Below are 25575 nucleotides of genomic sequence, written 5' to 3' on the forward strand. Positions count from 1 at the left end.
GGGAAATATATCAGAGGCGTGAACCATGTTGGTGCGTGGGTGTTTGGTGAACGTGGACTACCAGGAGGACCGATAATTGACACATACTTTTGGAAGAGTTTGTTTCGTTCATCACGACGAAAACAAGAATTATTTAATGGTGTACTTGACCTGCAACCATCATTGAAGAATTTACAATACTTTACAAGTTAGATTGACACGTGTTGGTGAATGTTTGACAAATGTGAGTTACCAGAAAAAAATTTGTACAGACACTTTTGGAAATTATTTTACGGTGCACTTGAACTGTAGACGTTATTAAAGAATTCGTCATCTTTCATAGTTTGCAACCATCTAGAATTCAGGTTGAACAATGTTGGTGCGTGTTTGGTGAACGTTTTCTCTTCCAAGAGAGTATCATAGTGTTCTACTGGCCTGTAAACTTCAATGAACAATTCCTCAACCTTCCATGATCCTGACATTAAAGTTTGCAACAGTTTGGAATTGTCGAACGTTTACAGGATTAATAAACACGTTTCACAAAGAATTTGCAATTTACTTGGACTGTAGATGTCGAAGAAGAATCCAACGCCTCTGAAACCATAGTTTGCAGAAGGATAGACTTTAGAAAAAAAGTATATCGATAGTTGGTGCGTGTTTGGTGAACATAGTACTCTGAGAATTTGTACTTCTTGGTGTTTGATTTTTGGAGGGCGTCACGCTGGCGACGAAAGACACTGGCTTACCATATACTTGGACTACAAATGCTACAAAAGAAATCCTTTGCGCCACTCCATAATTCTGAAACTAGCGATTCTGAAGTTTGCAATAGTGTAGTGTTTATGAGGAGACGTGGAATATGTGATAAATAAATGGAAGTCAATTCTTTTGAGGATCTCATAACGCCATTGAATGTTTCTCAAAGATCGCTTGAAGATTGAAGATTGCCAAAATCGTCCACTTCATCTTCCTTAGCAATAACTCACACTGATGAGCGACGGAACGCTCAGAACTAGTCCCTCCGTGAACAAAAATCATACAGCCATTTTTCTTTATCAAGAAATTCTTCCCAACGTCTCGAATGACTTATTCCGATGACATCTGAAATAACACAAGTTACCAAAGATTCATCGATCTCTACGCCAAGATCCTATCGTGACGAACTTTGAATTTGAAAAATCAAGCCCCGAGGTCAGAATTTAGATGTTCGAATGGATCGCGAATGTTCGTGGTTGAGAATGTAACCATCGAAACAGCAAAGTTGGAGAAAACTTTTTGCAAAAATGCAGTCGACTTGCCAGCAGCAGCAGGCTCAGCCAGGTCAGAACGGAACATCCGCCAATAGGACGTCATTCCTGATAGAGGATATCCTAAGCCGCGGCACCGTTCCTCCGCATTCTCATCATCAGCTCCATCATCAGCATCTGACGTCTAATCACGGGGTGCAGCATCAACACTACCAACAATTCGCCAGTTTGCTGCCTGGCTATCCATCGGCACCACCCACCGCGGCCTTCTTTTTGGGACCATTGTTCGGTAACACGGCAATGGGGGTCGGTGTAGTGCCGGGAGTCAGTGAACTTGCGGCCTTGAAGCACTGCCGTCGACGGAAAGCACGAACGGTCAGTGAAAACCTCACATTTCTTATTCTTACTTCAATTTTTCTAATTACTTGTTCTTATGGGTGTAGCTTTAGGTGTGAATAATAATTGATATGGTTTTAATGGAAATGTAGTCATTTGAGGTTGTCTATGATGAAATGATCTCTTCATACAAATTTTGGTTTAGTGTTAGCAGAAGGAAGAGCTTTTATTAGTGCTTGGAAAATGATTTATCTCAGTGAGTGAGTGAGTTTTATTTAACACTTTATCTACCGGTCTATTTAGAAACAGTCTTTAATTAAAAAAAGAATTTTCTACAGTGACATATGCCAATCTAGGCTGACAATAATTCCTCCATATTGTTACTGGGTACATTGAAAGCCAAGTATGTTTCTAAAAACTGAACATTGTAAGTAGACAACCCTCGACACAGTAAACAAATTCGAATAGCTAAATACTGCAATTAAAAGTCTATAAATAGGCTCCCGGTAAATAAAGTGTTAATAGGTGTAGAAATGAATTCTGCATCTTAACATTTACATAATTATTTATAACAGTAGTTTATGTAGAAATATATACTAGCCACTTTATTATGTTAGAGTACCAACCTTCATAGTAATGAAATTAGAATGTGTGACTGAGAACAAATTAAAAGTTGTATGATTTTTCCGTATAAATGAATGGTAACTTTACCATAGAAAGGAACATAATTAATATTTACACCTAATATATAGATTCATTATAATGTAAGTCAGGTTTAAAACTTACTATAGAAGGTTAGTAATTTACCGTAACAAAACGTCGAATAAATATTTTTAGTTAAACTACAGTTATAAACGACTTAATGTAAAGGCGCAGAATTAATTTCTACACTTAATATAAGGGTGCAAAGTCGAATAACATGACTATAATACTTAACCTTCGGACGCCGGGCGCTCGCACGAACCACGGAGTCGGGTCACTATTCAGGCATCGAAATCCAAGTCCATACGCGCTACAAAAGAAGGTTTAAAATCAAATTTTTATATGCAAATATTATTATCATATTAATAATGTCTCGTAACCAATCCGTTTTGTTAATATTTTGTCCCGAAAACTACTTCTTTTGCAATAAGCAAAACGTTTCGTTTTTCGAAACGTTTCTGTCGGTAAAAGTTAGAATAGTGGGGAGAGCCGATTGCTACGGATCGAGTTACAATGTAAACACATGGCTCGATACTCTCGACGACAGAGGAATGGGACTTCGAAATTAACGTCGGAAAAGTGACCGGTGTCGGAGGGTTAAACAATCTACATGTCAAGACTTTGCAATTATAACTCTGAAAACGACGCGATAATTCAAACAATAAAACAAGCAATTAAAATAGTCAAATATGAAATAAAAAAAGCTTTCCAAGAATCAGTTAACCAGTTCTATACCAGTTTTGCATTTGTTCATTCTTTATATTCATTTAATTCTTGCTTTACATTACTTTGCGGTTTCATTTGTTTTCACACCTCTCGTTATAATTATTTGAAATCCCTAATGGGGTTGTCAGCAGTCTGTTCGGGCCCATCGACCCTTCTGTAGTTCGAGTACCTTAGGATTGCTAAACTCCTACTGTAGCTGCAATCAAACATACGTAGCTACAGCCCTTGACGGCTTTATCTGTTTGATATCCCTCGATTATTATTTGACATTGATGCATTTTGGGTAATTGAATTTTTACTTGTTGTAGTTCTATTTGAGCTAGAAGAGCTAGATGATGTAGTTTGATTTGCGCTACATGATCTAAATCATATGCAGAGTATGATAAAATTAGGTTATCACTTACAGCCAGTCCCATAAATATTCGTACCTTCAATGTCTAAAGAAATTAAAGAAACTTGTCTAAATTAAATAATAGGTTTGATGTTTTTCAAATAAATTTCGTATTGCAAGTATATAAACGTGTAAAGTCTGTTTATGTACACACTCCTAATGAAACATTCTGAAAACGTAATGAAAATTTTCTTTTAAATTGTTTATTTAAAATTCTCTTGTAAAATCTTTCTACATAGAGCGCTAATCGAAGTGATAAATATAACATAATGTAATCGTGTCTGTATGCATTGTACAAATTATAAAACAGAAATACTTCACGAATCATCGAATATTGTTTAAACGCTACACGGTTACGTACTCTGTCGTATTTAGGTGTTCAGTGATCAACAATTAGCGGGTTTGGAAGCCAGATTCGAGGTGCAGAGGTACCTCAGCACCCCGGAGAGGGTCGAGCTTGCGGCGGCTCTTCACCTCTCGGAGACTCAAGTGAAAACGTGGTTTCAAAACCGGCGAATGAAGCACAAGAAACAATTGAGAAAATTGAGCACAAGCGCGGGAAGCAACAGCAATCAGAATTCCAATCAGCAATGCACCGGCCAATCCGTTTCCGGCACATCGCCTGTCGGTGAGTAAGGTATTCTTTTTCAAAACGCTAAAGGATTAAAAAGCGTCATTGTTACGGAAACTTTTAAACAAAACTGTCCCCTCGTCGTTGGTATTGTTTTCATTGAAAAATATTAGGCGTAGAAATTAGTTCTTTTACATGCAATCATTTGTAAGTGTAGTCTTGCTAAGAATATTTATTCGTCATTTTATTATGGTAAATTACCAACCATCTAAGTTCTCAATCTGATCTCCATTACAGTGTATTTATACAGGATGTACCAGATTTAAATTGACAAATTTGGGGACCATATATAATACTACAAGTGGAAATAAGAAAGAAGTGTTAATTGAAGTTTGCTTAGAAACACTTTATTATAAAATTATAAATAGACTGCGGATTTTTATGCATTTCTGGGAATTTGAATATGCAAGACACTACAAAATGCACACAATATGTAATAATATAAAAAAATATTGAAAGTAAAGTTTGTATTATAATATTTGCAGGGCAAAATGAATTCTTATGTAATTTCAATTTTTGTAGGCACGTTCGCGAAGATTTTATTTTGCATAAAGATCCGCAGTCTAGTTATAAAGTAATAAATTTCGAATAGATGATGGCGGACTTTACTTTATTGAAAATTCAAAGGTCGAACGTGTTTATCTTATTTGTCTATTCATGTCATGTTTACTATTTCGATATGATTTGCTGTTAGTGTTACCGAATAGTTACATCAAGAATCGTGGTGAAAATGCCTGTGTTCTCAAATGAGGAATACGCTATACAGGGTGGTCCACGCAATTGTTTCAAGTCATAACTCCGTTATTATTGCATTTACGAAAAAATGCCAAAGGAGAAAGATAAATGGTTCGAAGAGCACTACATCTTTAGGCCTTAAAATTTTTTTTAGATGCAGCAATGCACGTGCAATTAACAAGAAATAGAAATAGAAATGCATATTTTTTTTTACACAGATCGATTCTTCTGTTTGTTCTACGTAAAAAATGATTAGGATACCATGGCAAAAAAATTATTAGATCTCGAGATATTTTCAAAAAATGTCTTTATTGAAGAAGAGTTCGTGTTCGACAGTCGAAGCGTACAGACGTGTGTGATTATGCTCCGTGAGTTTACAAACATAGTGAGTGTACGTCTACCTGTGCATAAATAAGACTGATCGTGATACATATACATATTTCAAAGTTCCAATCGAACAATCTTCCTTAACAACCGAATCAATATCTATGCCTCTCGACTAGTTATTCCGATTTTAATCGGTAATATCTAGTTCGAAGATGGCACTAAGTCAGATACATAATCAAGATCTAGAATTACTTCCTAGCTATCTACCGCCGCCGTGGCAGATAAACACTGCAATCCGAGGACCAAGTCCGAACACAAAGAAAGAAAGCTCGATATCTCTGGAAATAATACTAAACCCAGTACTGAACTACCGACATGTGCAATTCCTACAATAAACAGATTTTCACTATTAGAATCGTCAACAGATATCAACATGACCGACAATCAACTACCGCAAAAAGAGCCTCCACCTCCACCAATCTACCTTGAGGGCGTCATTGATATTCAAACAATGATACATTCACTAGACAAGGCTGTTAACAAGGAAGAATACAAACTTAAAACAAATAATGACCAAATCAAAATATTACCAATCGATTCCGATGCCTATAGGAAAATAACAAAGCTCTTAAAATCGCTTAACGCAAATTTTCATACATTCCAACTAAAGCAAGAAAGATCATTCAGAGTGGTTCTACGTAATATTCATCACTCAGCAAACCTTGAAGATTTAAAGGAAGAATTCTTGAAACATGGACACGAAGTAACAAACATTTTCAACATTAATCATAGCGTTACTCAAAATCCTCTTTCTTTATTTTTTATCGATCTCAAGCAAAAACCCAATAATAAAAAAGTTTACGATATCACTCATCTAATGAACTCTATAGTGAAAATAGAACCTCCACATAAAAAAAAAAGAGAAATAATTCAATGCAAAAGGTGTCAGAGATATGGGCACACTCAAAAATATTGTAATTACAATTTTCGTTGTGTAAAATGCTCAGGCTCACATCCAACAGTTCAATGCACGAAAGTAGCTAGTACTCCAGCAAAATGCATTCATTGCGAAGGAAACCATCCGGCGAATTATAAAGGTTGCCCAGTCTACAAAGAACTCTATAAAAAGAAGTTCCCCAGGCCTAGAACTAAGGATAATCCTACTTCGACTCCAACAATCAATATGGTAAGAAGCAATCAAAGCAACATAATTCTTTCTGTTACTTATGCCCAGGCGGTCCAAGGAAACCAAAATACATAAATACATATGGGAACACCTTGGTAAACCATGATACTGATACACAAATCACAGACAACTTCAGTAGGCTGGAGAAACTTATCGAGAAACAAACAGAACAAATAAACAATTTATTATCATTACTGACAATCATCATAAATAAACTAACGTTTAATGCTAACCAATGATGCCAGTACGTATTGCTCTTTGGAATGTCAACGGGTTAGTTCAACATAAAAATTAACTAGAATACTTTTTAAACAACCAGAATATTCACGTAATGCTTATCTCAGAAACGCATCTTACGGATAAAAACTTTATCAAAATGAACGGATATCAGATTTACCATACAAATCATCCCAGTGGCAGAGCGCATGGTGGCACTGCAATTATCGTAAAATCTAACGTGAAACACTACGAACTTTCACCTTATAAAAAAGATTACCTCCAAGCAACAAGTATCATGATTCAAGACTGGCATACTCTGGTTGCTATATCAGCAATTTACTGTCCACCTAGACACAGTATCCCCAAAGAGGACTTCGATGACTTTTTCGCAGGATTTAGACACAAGTTCGTAGTAGGAGGCGATTTTAATGCCAAACATTCTCAATGGGACAGCAGAATTATTACTGCTAAAGGCAGATCTCTCTTAAAAAGTATCCAAGTAAATAGATTAAATCGTCTCAGTACAGGCGAACCTACATACTGGCCAACCGATACAAATAAATTACCAGACTTACTGGATTTCTTTATAACCAAAAATATATCTTCAAGATATATTCAGGTCACTTCTTGTCTTGAGTTATACTCTGATCGCTCTCCTGTCATTGCAACTATCAATTCCACAATTATCGAAAATCGACCCTCATTCTCCATCAGCAACAAACTCACTAACTGGTCTCACTTCCAAGAATCGTTCAATTCTTCGACATCGGCCTCATTACCTCTAAAAACAAACGAAGATGTAGATGCTGCTATAGAATATCTGTTTCACAATATAATTAATGCAGTCCGTTCCTCTACTCCTAACCTTGAGTACGTAAGCTGGCGTGAATATCCAGACTTCATAAAAAAGAAAATCGCAGATAAACGGAAACATGGCATATCAGTAGATGTCCGGAAGATAAACGTAAATTGAACAAAGCGACAAGAGAACTTTCAAAGATACTCTAAAATTACAAAAATGATTGCTTCCAAAGGTACCTGAGAAACTTGTCCCCTACAGCCGACTCAAATTACTCCTTGTGGAAAGCAACTAAGCGACTGACTCGTCCACAACAGGTAATACCTTCCATTAGATTACCACAAGGTGGATGGGCGAGAAGTCCCATAGACAAGGCTAACATATTTGCAAGTCATATGACAGAAGTAAGCCTCACTAATGGAAATGGCTCACTAAGCCATTTCCATCTTCGACTACTTCTAACGAAACAGATATAATCGATTACTTACAATCGCCACTTCAGTTGTCTCCTGCTCTGGAACCGTTCTCATCTGCAGAGGTTAAACTAATGATCGGCAATCTCAACCCGAGGAAAGCCCCTGGACACGATATGGTTAGTGATAAAATGATCAAGGAACTACCTAAGAAAGGGATAGCTATCATTGCATCTATCTTTAATGCCATTCTCCGTCTAGGATTTTACCCAACCTCTTGGAAATTGTCTATCATTACTCCTGTTCATAAATCAGGAAAACCAATCCACGAGGTCAACTCATATTGCTCAATCAGTCTCCTACCTAGCTTGTCCAAACTTTTTGAAAAAATTCTTGCCAAGCGCCTGTATCCTATCCTTGAAGAATTAGAAATTACCCCGAAACATCAGTTCGGATTTAGGAAACAACATACAACAACGGAGCAAATTCATCGTTTAGTACACAACATCAGTCAGGATTTGGAAAAGAAAAAGTATTGCTCTGCATTATTCTTGGACATCAAACAAGCTTTTGATAAGGTGTGGCATACTGGTCTGTTATACAAGCTTAAACGGATTTTACCGTACCTGTATTTCCTGATTATGCAGTTATATTTAAATAACAGACAATTCAAAGTACGACTATTAAACGTAATAAATTCGCCCTTTCCAATCGAACCTGGTGTACCTCAAGGAAGTGTCTTCGGACCGCTGTTATATTCCATCTATACGGCTGATTTACCTACTACAGATAAGATAATTACAGCTACATTTGCTGATGATACAGCTCTTCTTTCATCCCATGAAGATCCTCGAACAGCTTCTGCGACTCTTCAGGAACATATTTGCAATATTGAAAAATGGCTCCACAGATGGCGTATTGTCGTAAACGAAAGTAAATCATCGCATGTTACTTTCATTCTACGTAGATCCACATGCCCCCCCATAAAAATAAATAATACCGATATCCCACACAAAGACTCAGTTAAATATTTAGGGTTGTTGTTGGACAAGAGATTAACGTGGAAACAACATATCAAAGCCGAATGCTCCTATCTCAAAGGAAGAGTTAACAAATTCTACTGGCTTCTACGATTGAATCTAAGAATGGAAAGTAAACTCATCCTATACAAAGCCATATTACAGCCCATATGGACTTATGCAATACAGTTATGGCGCACTGCGAGCAACTCTAACATCGAGATCTTGCAAAGATTCCAATCTAAAGTATTAAGACTAATTTCTAACGCACCTTGGTATGTTACCAATGAAGTAATTCATCGTGACTTAAAGATGCCCACAGTAAAAGAAGAAATATCAAGATACAGCATTCCCTATAGCTCACGCCTCACTAGTCATCCGAATCCTCTTGTCACTTAACTCAAAGACACTACAACTCACGCACGTAGATTGAAAAGATATTACCCGCTGGAACTCGCCAGTAGATTTAATTAACCAAATATAGACTTGCATATTGTAATCACACTAAATACATAGTTAACTCTAGAATGTAAGTAACTAAAAATTACAAACCATGCCACTGTAACATGCTAACCTAATTGCCTATAATTCTCTATAAGAATTGATTGTAATTACTTAATAATAATAATAATAATAAAAAAAAAAAAAAAATTGAAGAAGATTGCATTTTTTTCGTAAATGCAATAATAACGGAGTTATGACGTGAAACAATTGCGTGGACCACCCTGTATTCATTTCATCTACGAATGTTGTGACGGAATAATATCTTCGTTGCTGAAATGCAATAAAATAAGGAAGAAATTTATTCTGTAATAAATTCCATAAAAAATCGATGTCAAGCTTGATTTTGCGCTCAAGGACGACATTTTGAAATAATCCGATAAACACGTTCGACCTTTCAATGTTCAGTAAAGTAAAATCCACCGTTATCGATTCTATTTATTTATTTGTTTATAACTTTGTAATAAAGCGTTTCTCAGCAAACTTCAAATAACATCTTTTTTCTTATTTCTACTTGTTCATTAAAACCTGGGACACCCTGTGTACATATTAGTATCAACCTGATGGCCATTACAAATTAATCTATATAGTTATAGTTATAGGTTATAACTAGACTGCGGATTTTTATGCAAAATAAAATCTTCGCGAACGTGCCTACAAAAATTGAACCTAAATAGGAATTTATTTTATTCTGCAGATATTATAACCTGAACTTTACTTTCAATTTTTTTTTATATCTTGTATATTGTATATTTTGTAGGTTCTTGCACATTCAAATTTCCTATAAATGCATAAAGATCCGCAGTCTAGTTATAACTATAGTTTGAGTAAAAATATTAATTCGTCATTTTGTTACGTCAAATGACCAACCTTCTATGTTTTAAATTCCATTATAATGAATTTATCTATCTATTTATCTATCAATAGAATAGAAATCTTTTAGATAACAAGTATGAATGGTTGAAAAATGGGTGATTGAAGAGTAGTTAAAGCTTAGAGCTGGATATGTGACAAAGAGTCAAATTGCAATAAAACAAATTTGTTTTCAATTAGAATGGTACAAAGTTTCCAATTGCAGGTACTTTTGACAAAACGTTTGTGACTAACGACTAATTTATTCTGATTAATGATCAATCATAATTTTAGCTACTTCTTAATTTCGTTTAAATATGCCCAACTTGGTTTATAAGGAGGAAATATAAAAGAAGACAAATTTGAGACGCATCCAGCCTTAAGCTTTAACTTCTCTTCTCCAATCTCCCATTTTTCTTCCATTCATAACTTTTATATTTATTTCGTAAAACATTTCTATCGAGGGGGATAACACCCTCCAAATATTTAGTAAAAAAGGATGTTTTCTGCGTTTTGATTCGATGGAATTAATTTAGATGGGAAATAGGAGATGTTTAATCTACGGATGTTTCGATAACTTGGATGGAAATGTAGGATCTATTAGTTTTCTTCTAGAATGTCTTTTATGGACTATGTAAAATTTCTATGCAAGGAAATACTTGCATATCGTTCTTCGGTAGCTCAGAGGGATCTATTAGATGTATAAATTATTTCCATGCTTTTACATTTAATCATTTTACATGTAGTTTCTATATGTAAGTTAAAATATTTTCTCGTCATTTTGTTACGTTAAATTGTCACCTTTTGAATTTTGAATTTTGAATTTCATTTCCATTACAATGAATCTATGTGTATAACCTGAGTTTCAACCTGATGGACATTTCAGTTCATCTATATAGATACATGTATATGCGAGGGTTCAGTAACCAACAAATTTTACACATTGTTGTTTCTTTAACAAATTAGAAATGTCGTACTTAAGAAATGCAATTAAATGAGAATTATTAGCTGTAGAAATTAATTCCATGCCGTTACAATTTCTATTCAATTATTCATAACTAGATTGCGGATTTTTATGCATTTATGGGGAACGAGCAAGAGACTATAAAATGCATACAGTATACAATAACATAATGTGAACATTAATTTCGATATTTTTATAATATTTGCAGAGAAAAATAAATTCCTATTTAGATTCAATTTCTGTAGGTACGTTCGCAAAGATTTTATTTTCCATAAAGATCCGAAGTCTATTCATAACTTTAGTTTGAATAGAAATATTTACCGTCCATTTTGTTACGTTATTAATAAAACACACAGATTGCTTCAACATTTAGTTTTTCAAATTTATGTGCGCATTTGAAATGTGTGAATAAGAGAAGATTAAAAATTTTATGGCTTCTTTTTTCATAAAAAAGGATGGTTGCGTGACTATAGCATTGCTATTTTCAAGGGAAGATAGTTGATAAAACGGAAGTTAGGCTCCTATTATAAACTCGATGACGCTTAAAATTTTCCCGCATCGCCTCGGTTAATGCAAGCGTTTAATTGCGATTGCAGAACCTATGCAATTTCCTATCCGCGTCACAATACGTAATTACCGCTAAACACGTGTATCGACTTTTCGATAAACAGTACAGGGTTGCGCTCGCGCGCGCTGGTTCGCATCAATTAGCACGGATTAACAGCGGGATCTGTCGTACATAATCAATTATTCATAAATCACATTTGTAATTTCGAAGAGGGAGACGACAAAAAAAATTGAAGATAAATGTGCGTAAAGTTATTTTCTCTGCATTCGAGAGGCAGAGTGGATAATATCGATTCATTCGTCTTATTTTTATCGAGTTCGATGGCTGCTAAATTATTTGTTTTTCGATAGAGTGGGGATGAAGGTAGTATTTTTGTTGAATTCAATCTGTTGAATTTTGTTATGGAAAAGTGGATATTCTATTTATTAGATTACGTCACTTATTAAACTGTACACTTTACATTAATAAATGAAATGTTATTTATTTGAAAATATTATTAACATAAGAACGACTCGTCTTTATTATATTAAGACGACACGTCTGGCAAGGAGCAGCAAATCAATGATATTGAAAAACAAACTAACAACGCTTATTATAAACAATCTGAAATATACAATTATTAAATCGATCATACCGAGTATGAAACGATATTTAATTTTGACATATTTCAATACTATTTTATATCTATTCAATTTTATTATGAAAAAGTAAATATCCTATTACATTAAAGAACCGGCAGTTATTTGAATAGTCAGTTTTATGTTAGATATTGTATTGTGCTGACATTCTTATAAATAAAGCTTGAGTTCAGATTCCTTTATAAATCCTGTGTCATTAAAATGACACCGCGGTGTTGAAATCCCTGACGCAACAATATATTGCAAAAGCTAGCAGACAACATGTGGAAATTTGAAAATACACAAACAAAAAAGAATCAATTATTTCTCGGAAATTTCATCACAAAATTGTTTATAAAAGAAAAAGTTTACAACTTATCGCAACAACCATACGCTGTATACTAGATAATGTATGTATTAGAGACATCAGCCTCAAATTTTAAGAGAATTGGACAAGATTTGTAGGAGTATCGTTTCGCCCGATTTGAAAAATGTTCAAGGCTTAATTGATAGGTAGCTATGTATTCGATTGTTGAATTCTCGGCGAATAATTAAAGTTATTTTCTCTGCATTCGAGAGGCAGAGTGGATAATATCGATTCATTCGTCTTATTTTTATCGAGTTCGATGGCTGCTAAATTATTTGTTTTTCGATAGAGTGGGGATGAGAATAGAATTTTTGTTGAATTCAGTCTTTTGAATTTTGTTATGGAAAAGTGAATATTCTATTTTATATCTATTCAATTTTATTATGGAAGTGGACATTCTATAGTATATCTGTTGAATTTGTTATGGAAAAGTAAACATCCTATTACATATTTATTACCCGTTCATTAACACTTAAGCACGGCTCAATTAGAAAAGAGTTTATACTTAGAAAACGCCTTTTTATATTACTGTATACAGAGAGGGCAATAACTATTAGCACCTCAGATATCTTGGAAACTACAGAAGAGATTCCCGTATCCGAACTAATAGGGAGACAAAAGTGGCCGGATAGTGGAATTTTCGGATAATAGAACAATTACTTTCTTTAGCATTAAATATCGTTTAATCAAGTAGAAATGAACAAAATTGAGTTTTTTCCAACATCTAAGAGTCCCTAAGTCACATCAATTTTGTATTGTAAGTAGCTGCGTAGAATTACATTCCCGTTGTGCCCCAAACCAGTGGGCATAATCGTAGTCATAATTATGATTACGTTTCTAATCAAATGTTTCCAAATTGTGATTACATTTACAATTACAATCGTAATCACAAATTTTTCTGTGATTACGATCGTATTTTCAGGGTTTTTCAGCGATAGAAATTTTGTACCTCAAAACCGACTTCAGATTCGTGTCCTTCGCCTCAAAAAACTTAGAAAACCATGTTTTCGTCAAAATCAACAATTTTAAAAAGTTACCCTATCCAGACCCTACTCTATGCCACGAATTATTTTAACTGAAAATTTTTACTTTTTGATTTTGACAAAAGCATGGTTTTCTAAGTTTTTTGAGGCGACGAACACGAATCTGAAGTCTGTTTTGTGGTACAAAATTGTTATGTCTGAAAACACGTGAAAATACGATCGTAAACGCAGATTGCAATCGTAATCGTAATCGTAATCGTAATCACAACTCGGAAACATTTGATTACGATTATGCACAACACTGCCTCAAACTATACAAGATACAACTCCTTTTTCATATGATCCAAATGCTTCGACATGAGAAGGCACGTTATTCGGATAACAGAACATACGGATAATAGAACGTCTGTACATTAGGGGATTCGGATAATGGGGGTACGGATACAGGAGTCTCTACTGTATAAGTTTTATAGAAATGTTTGCTGAAATAAAATTGCAGAGTATGAAGGAGGCCATCCGGTGGCGATAATGGCTTTTTCCCAGGTAAAGGTACTTCGAACATTTGAGGGTCACCTCCATTTTTTTATATGGATCGGTATATTTTTGATTCCGTATCACGATAGAAGATCTTAACGGGTAAAACCACCCTAGAGGCAGAAAAAAAGACCTAAATTTGACAATTTATTTTGCGAGTGTGACAATTGGAATAGAATTTCTTTTCAGAGGGTTTATTTAACACATATTGAAGAACGAAAAACAATTTTTTTATTGTCATTTTCATACAAAATGGCGGCGACAGAGCCCGTCGTCGAAAACAGCTTTTTTGAAAACACCGCCACGGGAGGATGGATTTCTCGGCATCTATGAATCATGGAACAAAAACTAAAGAAAATTTATAATCTATATACAATTGGCTTTGGAAGTACGTGGGGTTTTTCTTCTTAATCAATTTTTGTGGCAGTGGCGCACTTTTTAAGCAATGAATCAACTTTTTGCCCTAAAAATGAGCATTAAATTGTTTGTAAAAAAAATAGTTTACATTTAATCAAAAAACGGCTACGTACTTCCAAAGAGAATATTGTTGTGAATGTACTGTAAAAATTTCAAATCGATCCATACAATAGTCACTGAAAAATCCGTCTTCCCAGTTTAAAAAAAGTGGTTCCGAGAAAAACGCGTTTAAAGTTTTATAAACACTTTAATCGCGCTCTGAGGCGCTGCGGCAAAATCGATAATTGAACCTTTTATTATTTGTTTTTCACTATAAATCAAATGACGTATTATTTGTATGGCCCTAAAGTATCGTTTAAGCAAAAAATTTGCTTTTTTTTGTTTTCATCGATGTAAAAAAGCTGATGAAAGCGATGAAAAACGAAGAAAAGCAGATGTCGAATATATTATCTTTTGCCTCCTGAAAATTCCATTTCTAAGTTTGAAAAATAATAAAAAGTTGAATTATTCAAAATGACGATTATCACAGTTTCGTAGAGCAGAAACAACTTTTTCGAATGCATATACACACTTTGCCAAGCAGCAAACAAATCGTTCCAGGCTAAAATAAAAAATAAAACGCCACGAACTTATTAGCCAACCCAATATGTGAAATATGAAATGGCAAGAATCATCGTACTACCAAAAAGATGATGAAAAGATATTGGATCAAAATGGTCAATGTATTTTTCGATATACAGTATACTCAAGAATTTGATTTTATATTTTGCTATTATTTTGCCAGATAGGAAGATGTATGACGCTTCTTCAGGGGTATTAATTCTATGTACGTCTTAATATTGGGCAGTTGGGAAAGTAATTTCGTTTCTTTTTCTTTGGGAGAAAAAAGGTAATGAATTTCTATAATACATAACTAGATTGGGGATGTTTATGGATGTATGACAAGTGGGAGTATGGGAAAAATTATGAGGATATGCACCAATGCAAAAGTGCAGATACGTAATAAATGCTATAAAACAGAATAAGTTCAGTTAGCATTGCGACACGCACGAAGCATTTCCTTTGACCTTTAAAAGCGACATAGAATAAGAACGGTATTCCACACGGGTGAAATACCGTGGGGTGTAGCTAGTACTTTCATAAAAAAGATTATTTTCATTTGAAAATGACGTAAGTAAAATTGTCGTTGGCTCTTAGACTATTATTCCAACCACACGAGTCCGCTTTTCTAAATGATTGCTAGCTATCGCCGTACAGAGCGAGGGGGGTGTGGTGAGGGGTGAGGGTACGATCTCAAGTCATCTCCGACTCGTGGCACATCTAGTACTGGTAACCTTCGCCAAGTTGCTAGTCTCGGTAGCCAAGATGGCTTCGTTCGGTAGGAAGGGCTAATGAAGTTAGCAGACATCTCCTTGGCAGCCAGGAAGAAGGGGGATAGCGAGGGGTGGAAAGCACGTAGAAGATGAGACCGCCTCGTCGTCTAGAGACTCGAACGGATACCGTCTAAGAAACCCAGGAGAGTTACGGCACCCCTTCGCCGCACTCTCTTTTCTCTCTGTTCCACCCCTGTCTGAACCCCTGTCCTCGCTACACCAACCCCTACCACTTCCCTTTCTTACCTTACTCTTGTCTTCTCGATTCGGTCTTCGGAGAAAATTAGTCAATTATCGGCTAAGTGCTCGGCCAGACCTACATTCACGATTGCGCTCGCCACCAAGGCGGCCTATCGAAGACCGTACCTTGTATATCGGTATATATCCGACCCAATTTAATCAGGCGATTTTCAATGCGTCCGACGGCATCCTTGGCTTAAGCTTTTTTTTATATTATGCTGCCAGAATAGGAAGGTGATGGGATGCGATGCTTCGTATGTGGACTGCGGATGTTTACGCGATAATAAAATCTTCGGGAACATGCAGTCATGTCCACGAGTCTTGGGTCACCATGTGAACCTTGCATTACACTTCAATAAATCTGTGTTAACGCTTTATTTACCGGGTGCCTATTTTTAGGCTTTTTAATTGCAGTATTTAGCTATTAGAATTTATTTACTGTGTTGATGGTTGTCTACGAACAATGTTCAATGTTTGAAAACAGACTTGGCTTTCAATGTACCCAGTAACAGTATGGAGGAATTATTGTCAGCCTACAGTGAGTGTAGAATGTATTCGTACACCGATCAATTTCCAAAAAACTTTTGTGTGAAATTGTAGCTTCTTAACTTTCTTTTTTCATAATCAATGATATTTTACATATTCTCAAAAATCTTTAAAATAAAGATATAGTCCAAACAACATTTACTAGTTAATATAATTTGTGAAATTAACAAGAATATGCGAAAAGTGGGTAAAAGTATAGAAGCAATAAGTATCTGTACGATTATTATGACGAACCATTTATAGTAAAGTTTGTAACTTAAACACATTAGTATATTGCTCCGTACGAATTAGAAAACATCGAATTTCCAGTAAAGCACTTTTAAAAAAGCCTCTAATAGAGGAATTGAAGAAGATCTCACTTCGAATAAGTAATAATTTAATTAATTTAACGCTTAGAAGAGTTGCAATAATTATAAAATCAAAAGGAAATTCCACGAAGGAAGTATTATATTTTTATAAATTAATGTAAATTTCTTTTTTTTTTTATGAAGTTCTAAAAATAAACAGTTGTACGAATAATTATTGCTTCAATATTTCTACCGGTTAATTGTTTTCTTCCTGTTAATTTCGCAACGTACATAAATAGCTATTTTTTTTGTACTCTATCTATTCTAGAGATTTCCGAGAATGTGTAGAATGTCATTGTTTATAAAAAATAAGTTAATAAATTACAATTTTACACAGTTTTTTTGGAAATTTATGGGTGTACGAATACTTTCTACACCCACTGTATATAGATATACATAGTAGTGACAAGGAAAGGATTCAGTCAAAATGGAGGGATACGTGGAGCCCTGGGAAAACATCTGATACGTAAAGTCAGAAATTTGTTTTCTTTAGTAGGTACGTAAAATGCGTATGAACCGCAATTTGCAAAAAAAATTGTTAATTGCAAAACTGGCGGCAAAAAACATGAAAATGAACGGTACATGTCGGCCATTATTTTGCAATAACTTTATGCTATAATAATAATTCATTAATAGTCGAGGTTCATAAGCGTATAAACTTAATTACCTTCAATTTAAGCGTTGAATCAAGTGAATCGGATAAAAATTCAATGTGCTATACGTCCCACCGTTTTGACCGAATTCTTTCCTTGCGACTACTATATCTATATATGTATACATTCAAATTAAATCTACACTGTCAGATTTTCTTCTTTGAAATAAAGACATCTATTGAAGATATCTCGAGATCTAATAATTTTTTTGCCATGGTACCCTAATTATTTCTTACGTAGAATGAACAGAAGAATCGATCTATGTAAAAAAAAATACATTTCTATTTAAAGAAATAATGCAATTGTTAGTTGCATATACACTGCTGCATCTAAAAAAAATTGTAAGGCCTACAGATGTAGTGCTCTTCGAATCATTTATCTTTCTCCTTTGGCATTTTTTCGTTGATGCAATAATAACGGAGTTATGACATGAAACAATTGCGTGGACCACCCTGAAGTGTCGACTAGAAAAAGATACAATTTATACGTTCGATCTATTCCCGCAACATAGTGATGCTGTTGGCTTCAGTCATCTTTTCTTAATCATTCTCGGGTTTTCGTTATCTTTATAAGTGTTTATAGGACTGTATCTTAATATAAACACCCTTAATAGTCGACACTTTGATTAGAAAGCTACGCCAATGCTGTAAAGTCGGCATTCTGTTTCACTCTGTCTCGATATATTCGCTGTCGTCCATTGTCATTGGCCGTAGCCAATAACGACGTAACTCATGGTAGCAGAAGAGAGAGACAGAGTGAGAAAGAAAATGAGTTTGCCTCGCCAACTTGTTGTGAACGTACAGTACAAGCTCATATTTCGGTTTAAACGAATAAACAAACCTATGCGATAATGCAGTGTGTGGACGGTTTTCAACAAGATATCGTCAGAGTCACAACAGATAATCTCAGAGCGAAAGAAAAATAATTTCGAAACAATAAACTACATTTATCTACTGGTATCAGTGGGAAATAAAAAGAGGTAATCGCCTATGAAGATAAATCATATCTCTCTGAATGATTCACTTGCTTGAATGTCTCCTACTCAAGAGCACCTGAGACAAAGTCGAAACGTGGAACGAATAAACATTATATCCAGGAAATTTTATATTTGGGTCGATTTAAACTATATTTAACCATTCCAAAGGAAATTCTATCAAGGAGAAAAATAATAAAATCTGTAGCTGTGATTTTAAACACATTAAGGAGATGTTCTGGTCTAACCGGTTCAAAAAGACAATTTTAAAAATAATGTATATTTGGAATCTTTAAAATATTTAAAAATATTCTGCTAAAGGATTTTTCGAAATTCAAATATGCTTATTATATTGACAATGGGGACACACAAATATTTAAAATTGTTCTCGACTTGGATACCTACGATGTAAATAAATTAAATTGTGTAGATTTTTTCCAAAAACTAATGAAAGAGCATTGGAATAAAGATAGTGGCTAGCCTAACGACAAACTTTACACACGTTTTTCTTGAAACTATTTTTTTCGTCCTTGTGCGCAAAGTTTCTCAATGATGGTTCAACCGATTTCCTTAAACCAATGATTTTCCAAAAAAAGATGGTGTCACACGGAAAATAACAACGGAGAATTTTGTAAATATTATAAATTACTGTTTTTTACGTACCACGAATGAAAAAAAAAGGCGTGCGAAGTAACGACTTCACATTCAAAGTGATACCATCTCGCCTGTATTCAATATTTTGCAAAAAAACTGTATGTCATATTCCGTAGAAAGTTGTTTTACTTGAGAATTCATCAGTTTGATTTGTTTCAATTACACAAACTGGAAGAAAACGTACACGGAGCGCGAACCTGTCGTGTACATTCCGCATCGTTGAAGCCAATGTTTCAATATTTATTATAAAATAACTCTCAATGAAAAAAATACAAATAAGTAATTTTAACACCACTTAATATTATGGGAAAGTCCTGTTTCAATATTCGTCTATTTTGGGTCATTCCGTGTGAAATTGGGCACTAAATGGAATAACATGTTAGATTTTGTGCAAATATGAGTATGAAATTATTCTTTAGTGAAACTTAAACGTATCTCAAAGGATTCCTGAAAATTTTTAAAATTACGGATTTTACAAGTGTTTGAAAATGAGTGCTACATTTTTTCAAGAAATTATAGCTCTTGAACTAATGGATGAACGAGAATGAGGTTTTGGGAGCTTATACAGAAGATATTGAAGTACGAACTAAAATTTCTTTCAGTTAAAAAAAAGGTTTTTTATTATTTTTTTTTTAATTTTGTTTAAAATCTGAAAAAGTTGAGATAATCTTAATATAACATTTATTCAGTCAGTTTTAAAATGTCAATATTTTTAAACGCTGCTTCTTAAAGGAGACATATAGGATTACATTCTCTATTTTTTTCAGGATTTTTAAACTCCGTACCGGCTATAAGAATTGTGCATTTGTTTAAAAAAATTGTAAAAAAAATTTTAGTTGATACTTCAATATCTTCTGTATAAGGTCCCAAAAACCTCATTCTCGTTCATCCATTAGTTCAAGAGCTATAATTTCGTGAAAAATGTAGCACTCATTTTCAAACACCTGTAAAATCCATAATTTTTGATATTTTGAAAAATCCTTTGGGGTATGTGTAAGTATCACTAAAGACTACAACATATACAAATTTGGACAAAATCTGAAATGTTATTTCATTTAGTACCCGATGTCACATGGAATGACTTTGTTTCAGTCGTTCGACCCAGAATACCCCCTTAGTTGTTGCGAGGGAAATTCATTTGGAGGAATTCAATTTTGGTGTCGGAATCAATTTCAGTGCGTCAATCTAATGGCAGCAAGCGTTCGTTAATAGTCTTTGTTAAAAGGAACGCGATACCATTGCATCAAGGTATCAATAACAACGTTCAAGAAGGGGTAACGCCATTACACAAATAGAGCATAGATGGAACAGTAATTGGTGATAACTGCGTCGTTTTATACACACACGCAGACCCTCGATATAACATCGCGTACGATCGACGTAGGTGTAGTGGAGTAAATGGTACGATCTGCAATCAATTGAATCGGTTTTCTCACGCCCGCATACAGTGGAACCGATTAAAAGTTGCAACGTGATGTTCATAAACAAAAATACTGTCCACATGGCGTCCCATTGTCTGGCGTATGTGACTGAAATCAACCGTCGAATATGAATGAAACGGAACGAGTAGAATAGATGAATCATGGGTACCAAGTTGTACAATTACATGTATTATGATTACATCGCGGATTTTATGCATTTATGACGTACGATATATTAGGTGTACAAATAAGTTCAGTGCCTTTACATATATTCAGCTGTAATTACATTTCAAATTGATATTTTTTTCCCACTGATCGGTGTCTTAACACTTTATTTACCGTGAGCCCATTTATGTATATATATATATTTATATATTTTTAATTCTAGTATTTAGCTTTTCGAATTTATTTACTGTGCTGATGGTTGTTTACTTACAATGTTGAGGTTTTGGAAACAGACTTGGCTTTCAATGTACCTAGTAATATTGGGTTGGAAAGAAAGTTCGTAGCGTTTTCTAGCAGGTTGCGTTGGAAGCGTGTGTCAGTTCGATGTTTGTTTAAAACAAAAGACATGCATACATATTATAAAAGGTTATGGTTCAACGCATCTTTCTGTGCAAGTAATTTTTGTATTAATCAATTTTACAACTACGTAATAGAAGTGTAAATATGGAGGAATATAAGGTGCACTTCCGTCATTTGATGGCTTTTTATTTTCGAAAGGGAAAAAACGCTACAGAAACAGCACGAAAGATTTCTGCCGTTTATGGAGAAGGTTCTGTTGCTGAAAGTACCGTGCGAAAATGGTTTGCTCGCTTCAAAAGTGGCAATTTTGATTTGGAGGACCGAGAACGTTCTGGTAGGCCTTTAGTTGCCGATAACGATTTAATCAGAACACTAGTGGAAAATAATCCACGGCAAACAACACGGAACATCGCAGAGATAGCCCACATATCCCACACGACCGTTGTCAACTGTTTAAAGGCCCTCGGATTCGTAAGTCGTTAGGATGTCTGGGTGCCGCACGACCTGACGGAGAAAAACTTAATGGATCGCATTTCCATAAACGATTCACTCCTGAAGCGAAATGAAAATGATCCATTCTTAAAACGGCTAATAACGGGTGATGAAAAATGGGTCCTCTATAACAATGTGCAGCGAAAGAGATCATGGGGAAAACAAAGTGAGGCACCATTAACGACTGCAAAAGACGGTCTTCACCAAAAAAAGGTCATGCTATGCATTTGGTGGGATTGGAAAGGTGTCCTATACTACGAACTGTTACCGCATAACAGAACGATAAATTCCGATACATACTGTGCCCAACTGGACCGTTTGAAGACAGCTATTGACGAAAAACGACCGGAATTAGCAAATCGAAAAGGTATCGTGTTCCAGCACGACAACGCCAGACCGCACGTCTCGATACAAACAAGACAGAAGTTGTTGCAGCTTGGGTGGGATGTTCTTCTACATCCGCCATATTCACCTGATCTGGCACCATCAGATTTCCACCTATTTCGATCCCTACAAAATTTTCTAAATGGAACAAAGGTCAACTCCATAGAAGCTTGCAAAAGTCATGTGAACCAGTTTATCGCCTAGAAAGAGGACACTTTCTGGAAGAATGGAATCTTCAAGCTACCATATAGATGGCAAAAAGTAATAGAACAAAGTGGCAAATACATTGTAGAATAATATTATGTGGAAGAATATAAACTTTGCTTTAAAGGTTTGCTTTAAAAACACTACGAACTTTCTTTCCAACCCAATAGTATGAAGGAATTATTGTCAGCCTAGATTGGCATATGTTACTATAGAAAATTCTTTTTTGAATTAAAGACTGTTTCTAAATAGCCCGGTTGATAAAGTCTTAAGAAAATGGGATACCCTCCGATCGAGCTGATTCTTTTATCATAGATAGCCTTTGACATCATTTCCAATTTGTTTTCCGTGGAGGAACATCAGTTGTTGACATTAACAGTATTCAGTATTGCCACCCCCACGTACACCAAACTACTCCAAACCTACTCGAACAGTAGATTTCGAGCCTAGTGTTATGATGTTCCTCTATTGGATTATGGGATTGGTTACGAGAATAAATATTTAGTCTGCAAATCTTTATATGTTTTAACGTTTATTTCTTAGTCGCGGAAGGACGTCTTTTCGTCGCAAGAGTCAAACTAAAAGTGAAAGCTTTTTCCAAAGCGCATAGAAAAACCGGCGCCTACGTCGTAGAAGAAAAATACGGCTTGGGTCTGCCACATGTTTTTCACACTGCCCTCTTGAACACAAATACTGCCAGAAGCCCAACTACGAAGGCAGCAGAAATGAAACTTTCCCTTATGAGAGAAGCAGTGTCCCTCAACTCTAGATTTATTTTTGTTACGTTTATTTAATAATAAACCAACATTCTCCACATAAAAAAAAAGTTGGAAATGACGTAATCACCGAGACCGGTGCAAAAAACAATTTTTGAACCATTTCAGTTTTTGACCCCTGGGAGGGAGAGGGTGGGAGTTGTTGGCTGACCAATCTATTGACGAACTATAGATAAAGATATCGGAATCAAAGTGTCAACACAAACTAGTCAGACTTGTTTTTCATATCTGTTGTTATGAGCCGAGGGCTGAGAGGCTTGTTTCGGCCGCGCTGCCGAAGATAGTTGTCGTTTGGACAATTTTTGTTAATGGGGATGTGCGTTCGTGGACGTACCTACATATGGCTAACGTAGGGTTGCCACTAGGATTGTTAGTTGGCCTCGTAACTTCTATTATGCAATACACATCGAGCGGTAAAGATGTATTGCTGTAGGTCTCCTTAACTAGATAATTCAAGGGATAGGTATTCAGAAAAATAGTTAAATTTAATCTACTAAACTATGTATATATTGAAGGATTGGTTAATGGACTATAGAAGTGATTTTGTGTAAATTGCGGAACCTAATTTCTCCTTTCTAGGTTACGCACCGAGGTTGAAATGTGGGGGTCACGTTTACAATTCAGAAGAGAATTCTACTCGATCTTGCAGTGAGTCGACGAAGCTGAAGTCTGCAGCTAAATTGTACTCAATAGAGTCCCGAACTCCTATTTTAATGTTATGCTCAATGGGAATAGCTATCCGATCTTGCTACGCGGGTTAAAATATAGCGCGACGTAACTGTAACGTGTCCTCAAGAAATGAGCCCCAGAGATGCGAAACGCATCGGTTTATATACTGTAAATTTTATTAAAAATCGGTAGTGGGAGTTGATTCTATGAATTCTATGCTGCCGTATGCGGAGATGCGTAGAGGCACGCAGCTCCTATTTTTCCGTGGAAATCAGTCCCGCGACGCGCCTTAGTTTCTTAGTAAAAACTTTATCAAAGTGTCGCGGCCATATCCGCTCGAAAGGCCAAATGTCACGGAGGAGAAGTTTGATAGAAATTACGAAATAGAGTGAAGGCTCCATACGTAACACTGTTATCAAAGACCCTACAGGATGTTTTCCTGGAGTTGGTCATCCAGTACCAAGGGTCATAGTTACCCCCTTTCAACCCAAGAGGTCTAGGTTATAAGATTTAGAAATCTTCAGTAGAGACCATCGTTGTAATCGATCCTTCTGCGTGTCAGTCTGATATTTTGATTCCGCACGTATCCAGAGTTGTATTTTTGAAACGTTCGAAATATATTTGTAAGTGTACAAATCGGTCTCCACGGTCCGCACCTGGATCCCAACAGAGTTAAGGGTCAAGATGACCACCATTGTAATCGTCAGGCCAAGGGCTATCTACGATACAAAGATCAGCTCGATCGGAAGGTACTCCGTTTTCTTAAACCCAACCCAAACGTTTCATCATTTTTCGTAAGAATCGAGCTTTTAAACGAGAAAAGTAAACTCGTCTCCGTTGGAGAGGGTGGAAAAAAAATGGTAATTGAATTTCGACGTTAAAATATAGCGGGGACGATCTGTCGTAACCTGGTAGCAGCGGCTGATGGGATCAAGCGATTTTGCATGAAATTTTAATTCGAAAGCCTTGCCCGAAAACTCGTCGAGGGGGGTTGATTAATCTCTGGAAACACAAGTGGCGTTTGGAAATTTTCATCTGCGATTAACACCTTTTATCGCGACTGCGCAATCGATAATTTACAACGGCCGGTGTGAAATTAATAACACGAATCTATAAACAAACGAACGGAACCGATTCGAGTGGATTCGATCTACCTACTTTGCTTTTATTTTCTTTTTTTTTGGTCTCCCTCTACGGTGAAACTATCGCTCGATAATATAATATAATCACGGCCGGTGGGGCAATTAATTGTCCCGATTCAAGGTCCCCGTGCCAATTTATAAAGCGATAACATTGTTAAAACCCAGGGAAATACGAATTTGCGGGGGAATCGTAGACGAGGAAAAAGCGATCATTATCCCCAGGGCAACGGCAGTTGATCATTATAGTTCCTGCCGGCTCGGTTATTGTATGGTTAGTTAACTAAAGTTGCGTAATTTATTGCCAGCCGAATTTTGGTTGCATTATATGGTCCATTAGCATGATAACCGGGGGAACTATTTGACGTACACCGAAATTCCGACGCCCCGGCCATGCCGCGCTCAAATGCAAAATTGATAATCACAATTACGAAGTTTATACTAATAACGATTTAATTGCGATACACAAGCCGCCGATCTACTTTTACGCGGATTATTACTTTCGTCCTAGTGCTCTACGGCGAGAGGTAATTACCGCCGACGCGAAATTTGAGATATTTCATCGTTCGTTCGTTCGTTCGTTCGTTCGACGACGACGAACCCGAACAGTTTCAGTTTTGCGTGAAACATTCAACGATCGAATTATCGCGTTAGCCGAGCCCCTCT

The 25575-nt window shown here is 35.7% G+C and overlaps 1 protein-coding gene across 1 annotated transcript in view; it reads left to right on the forward strand.

The window, feature by feature from the left end:
* The first annotated feature begins 702 nt into the window (after positions 1 to 702).
* LOC128872350 (brain-specific homeobox protein homolog) overlaps positions 703 to 25575 on the forward strand; it is a 36463-nt gene continuing 11590 nt past the window's right edge. The window contains exons 1-2 of the mRNA XM_054114957.1: positions 703 to 1601; positions 3757 to 4009. Of these exons, the coding sequence (XP_053970932.1) occupies positions 1263 to 1601; positions 3757 to 4009 (592 nt within the window). The 5' untranslated portion in view covers positions 703 to 1262. The remainder of the gene's footprint in view (positions 1602 to 3756; positions 4010 to 25575) is intronic.

The sequence above is a fragment of the Hylaeus volcanicus genome, chromosome 2 (genome assembly GCF_026283585.1).
Source record: "Hylaeus volcanicus isolate JK05 chromosome 2, UHH_iyHylVolc1.0_haploid, whole genome shotgun sequence".
In the NCBI taxonomy this organism is placed as follows: Eukaryota; Metazoa; Arthropoda; class Insecta; order Hymenoptera; family Colletidae; genus Hylaeus; species Hylaeus volcanicus.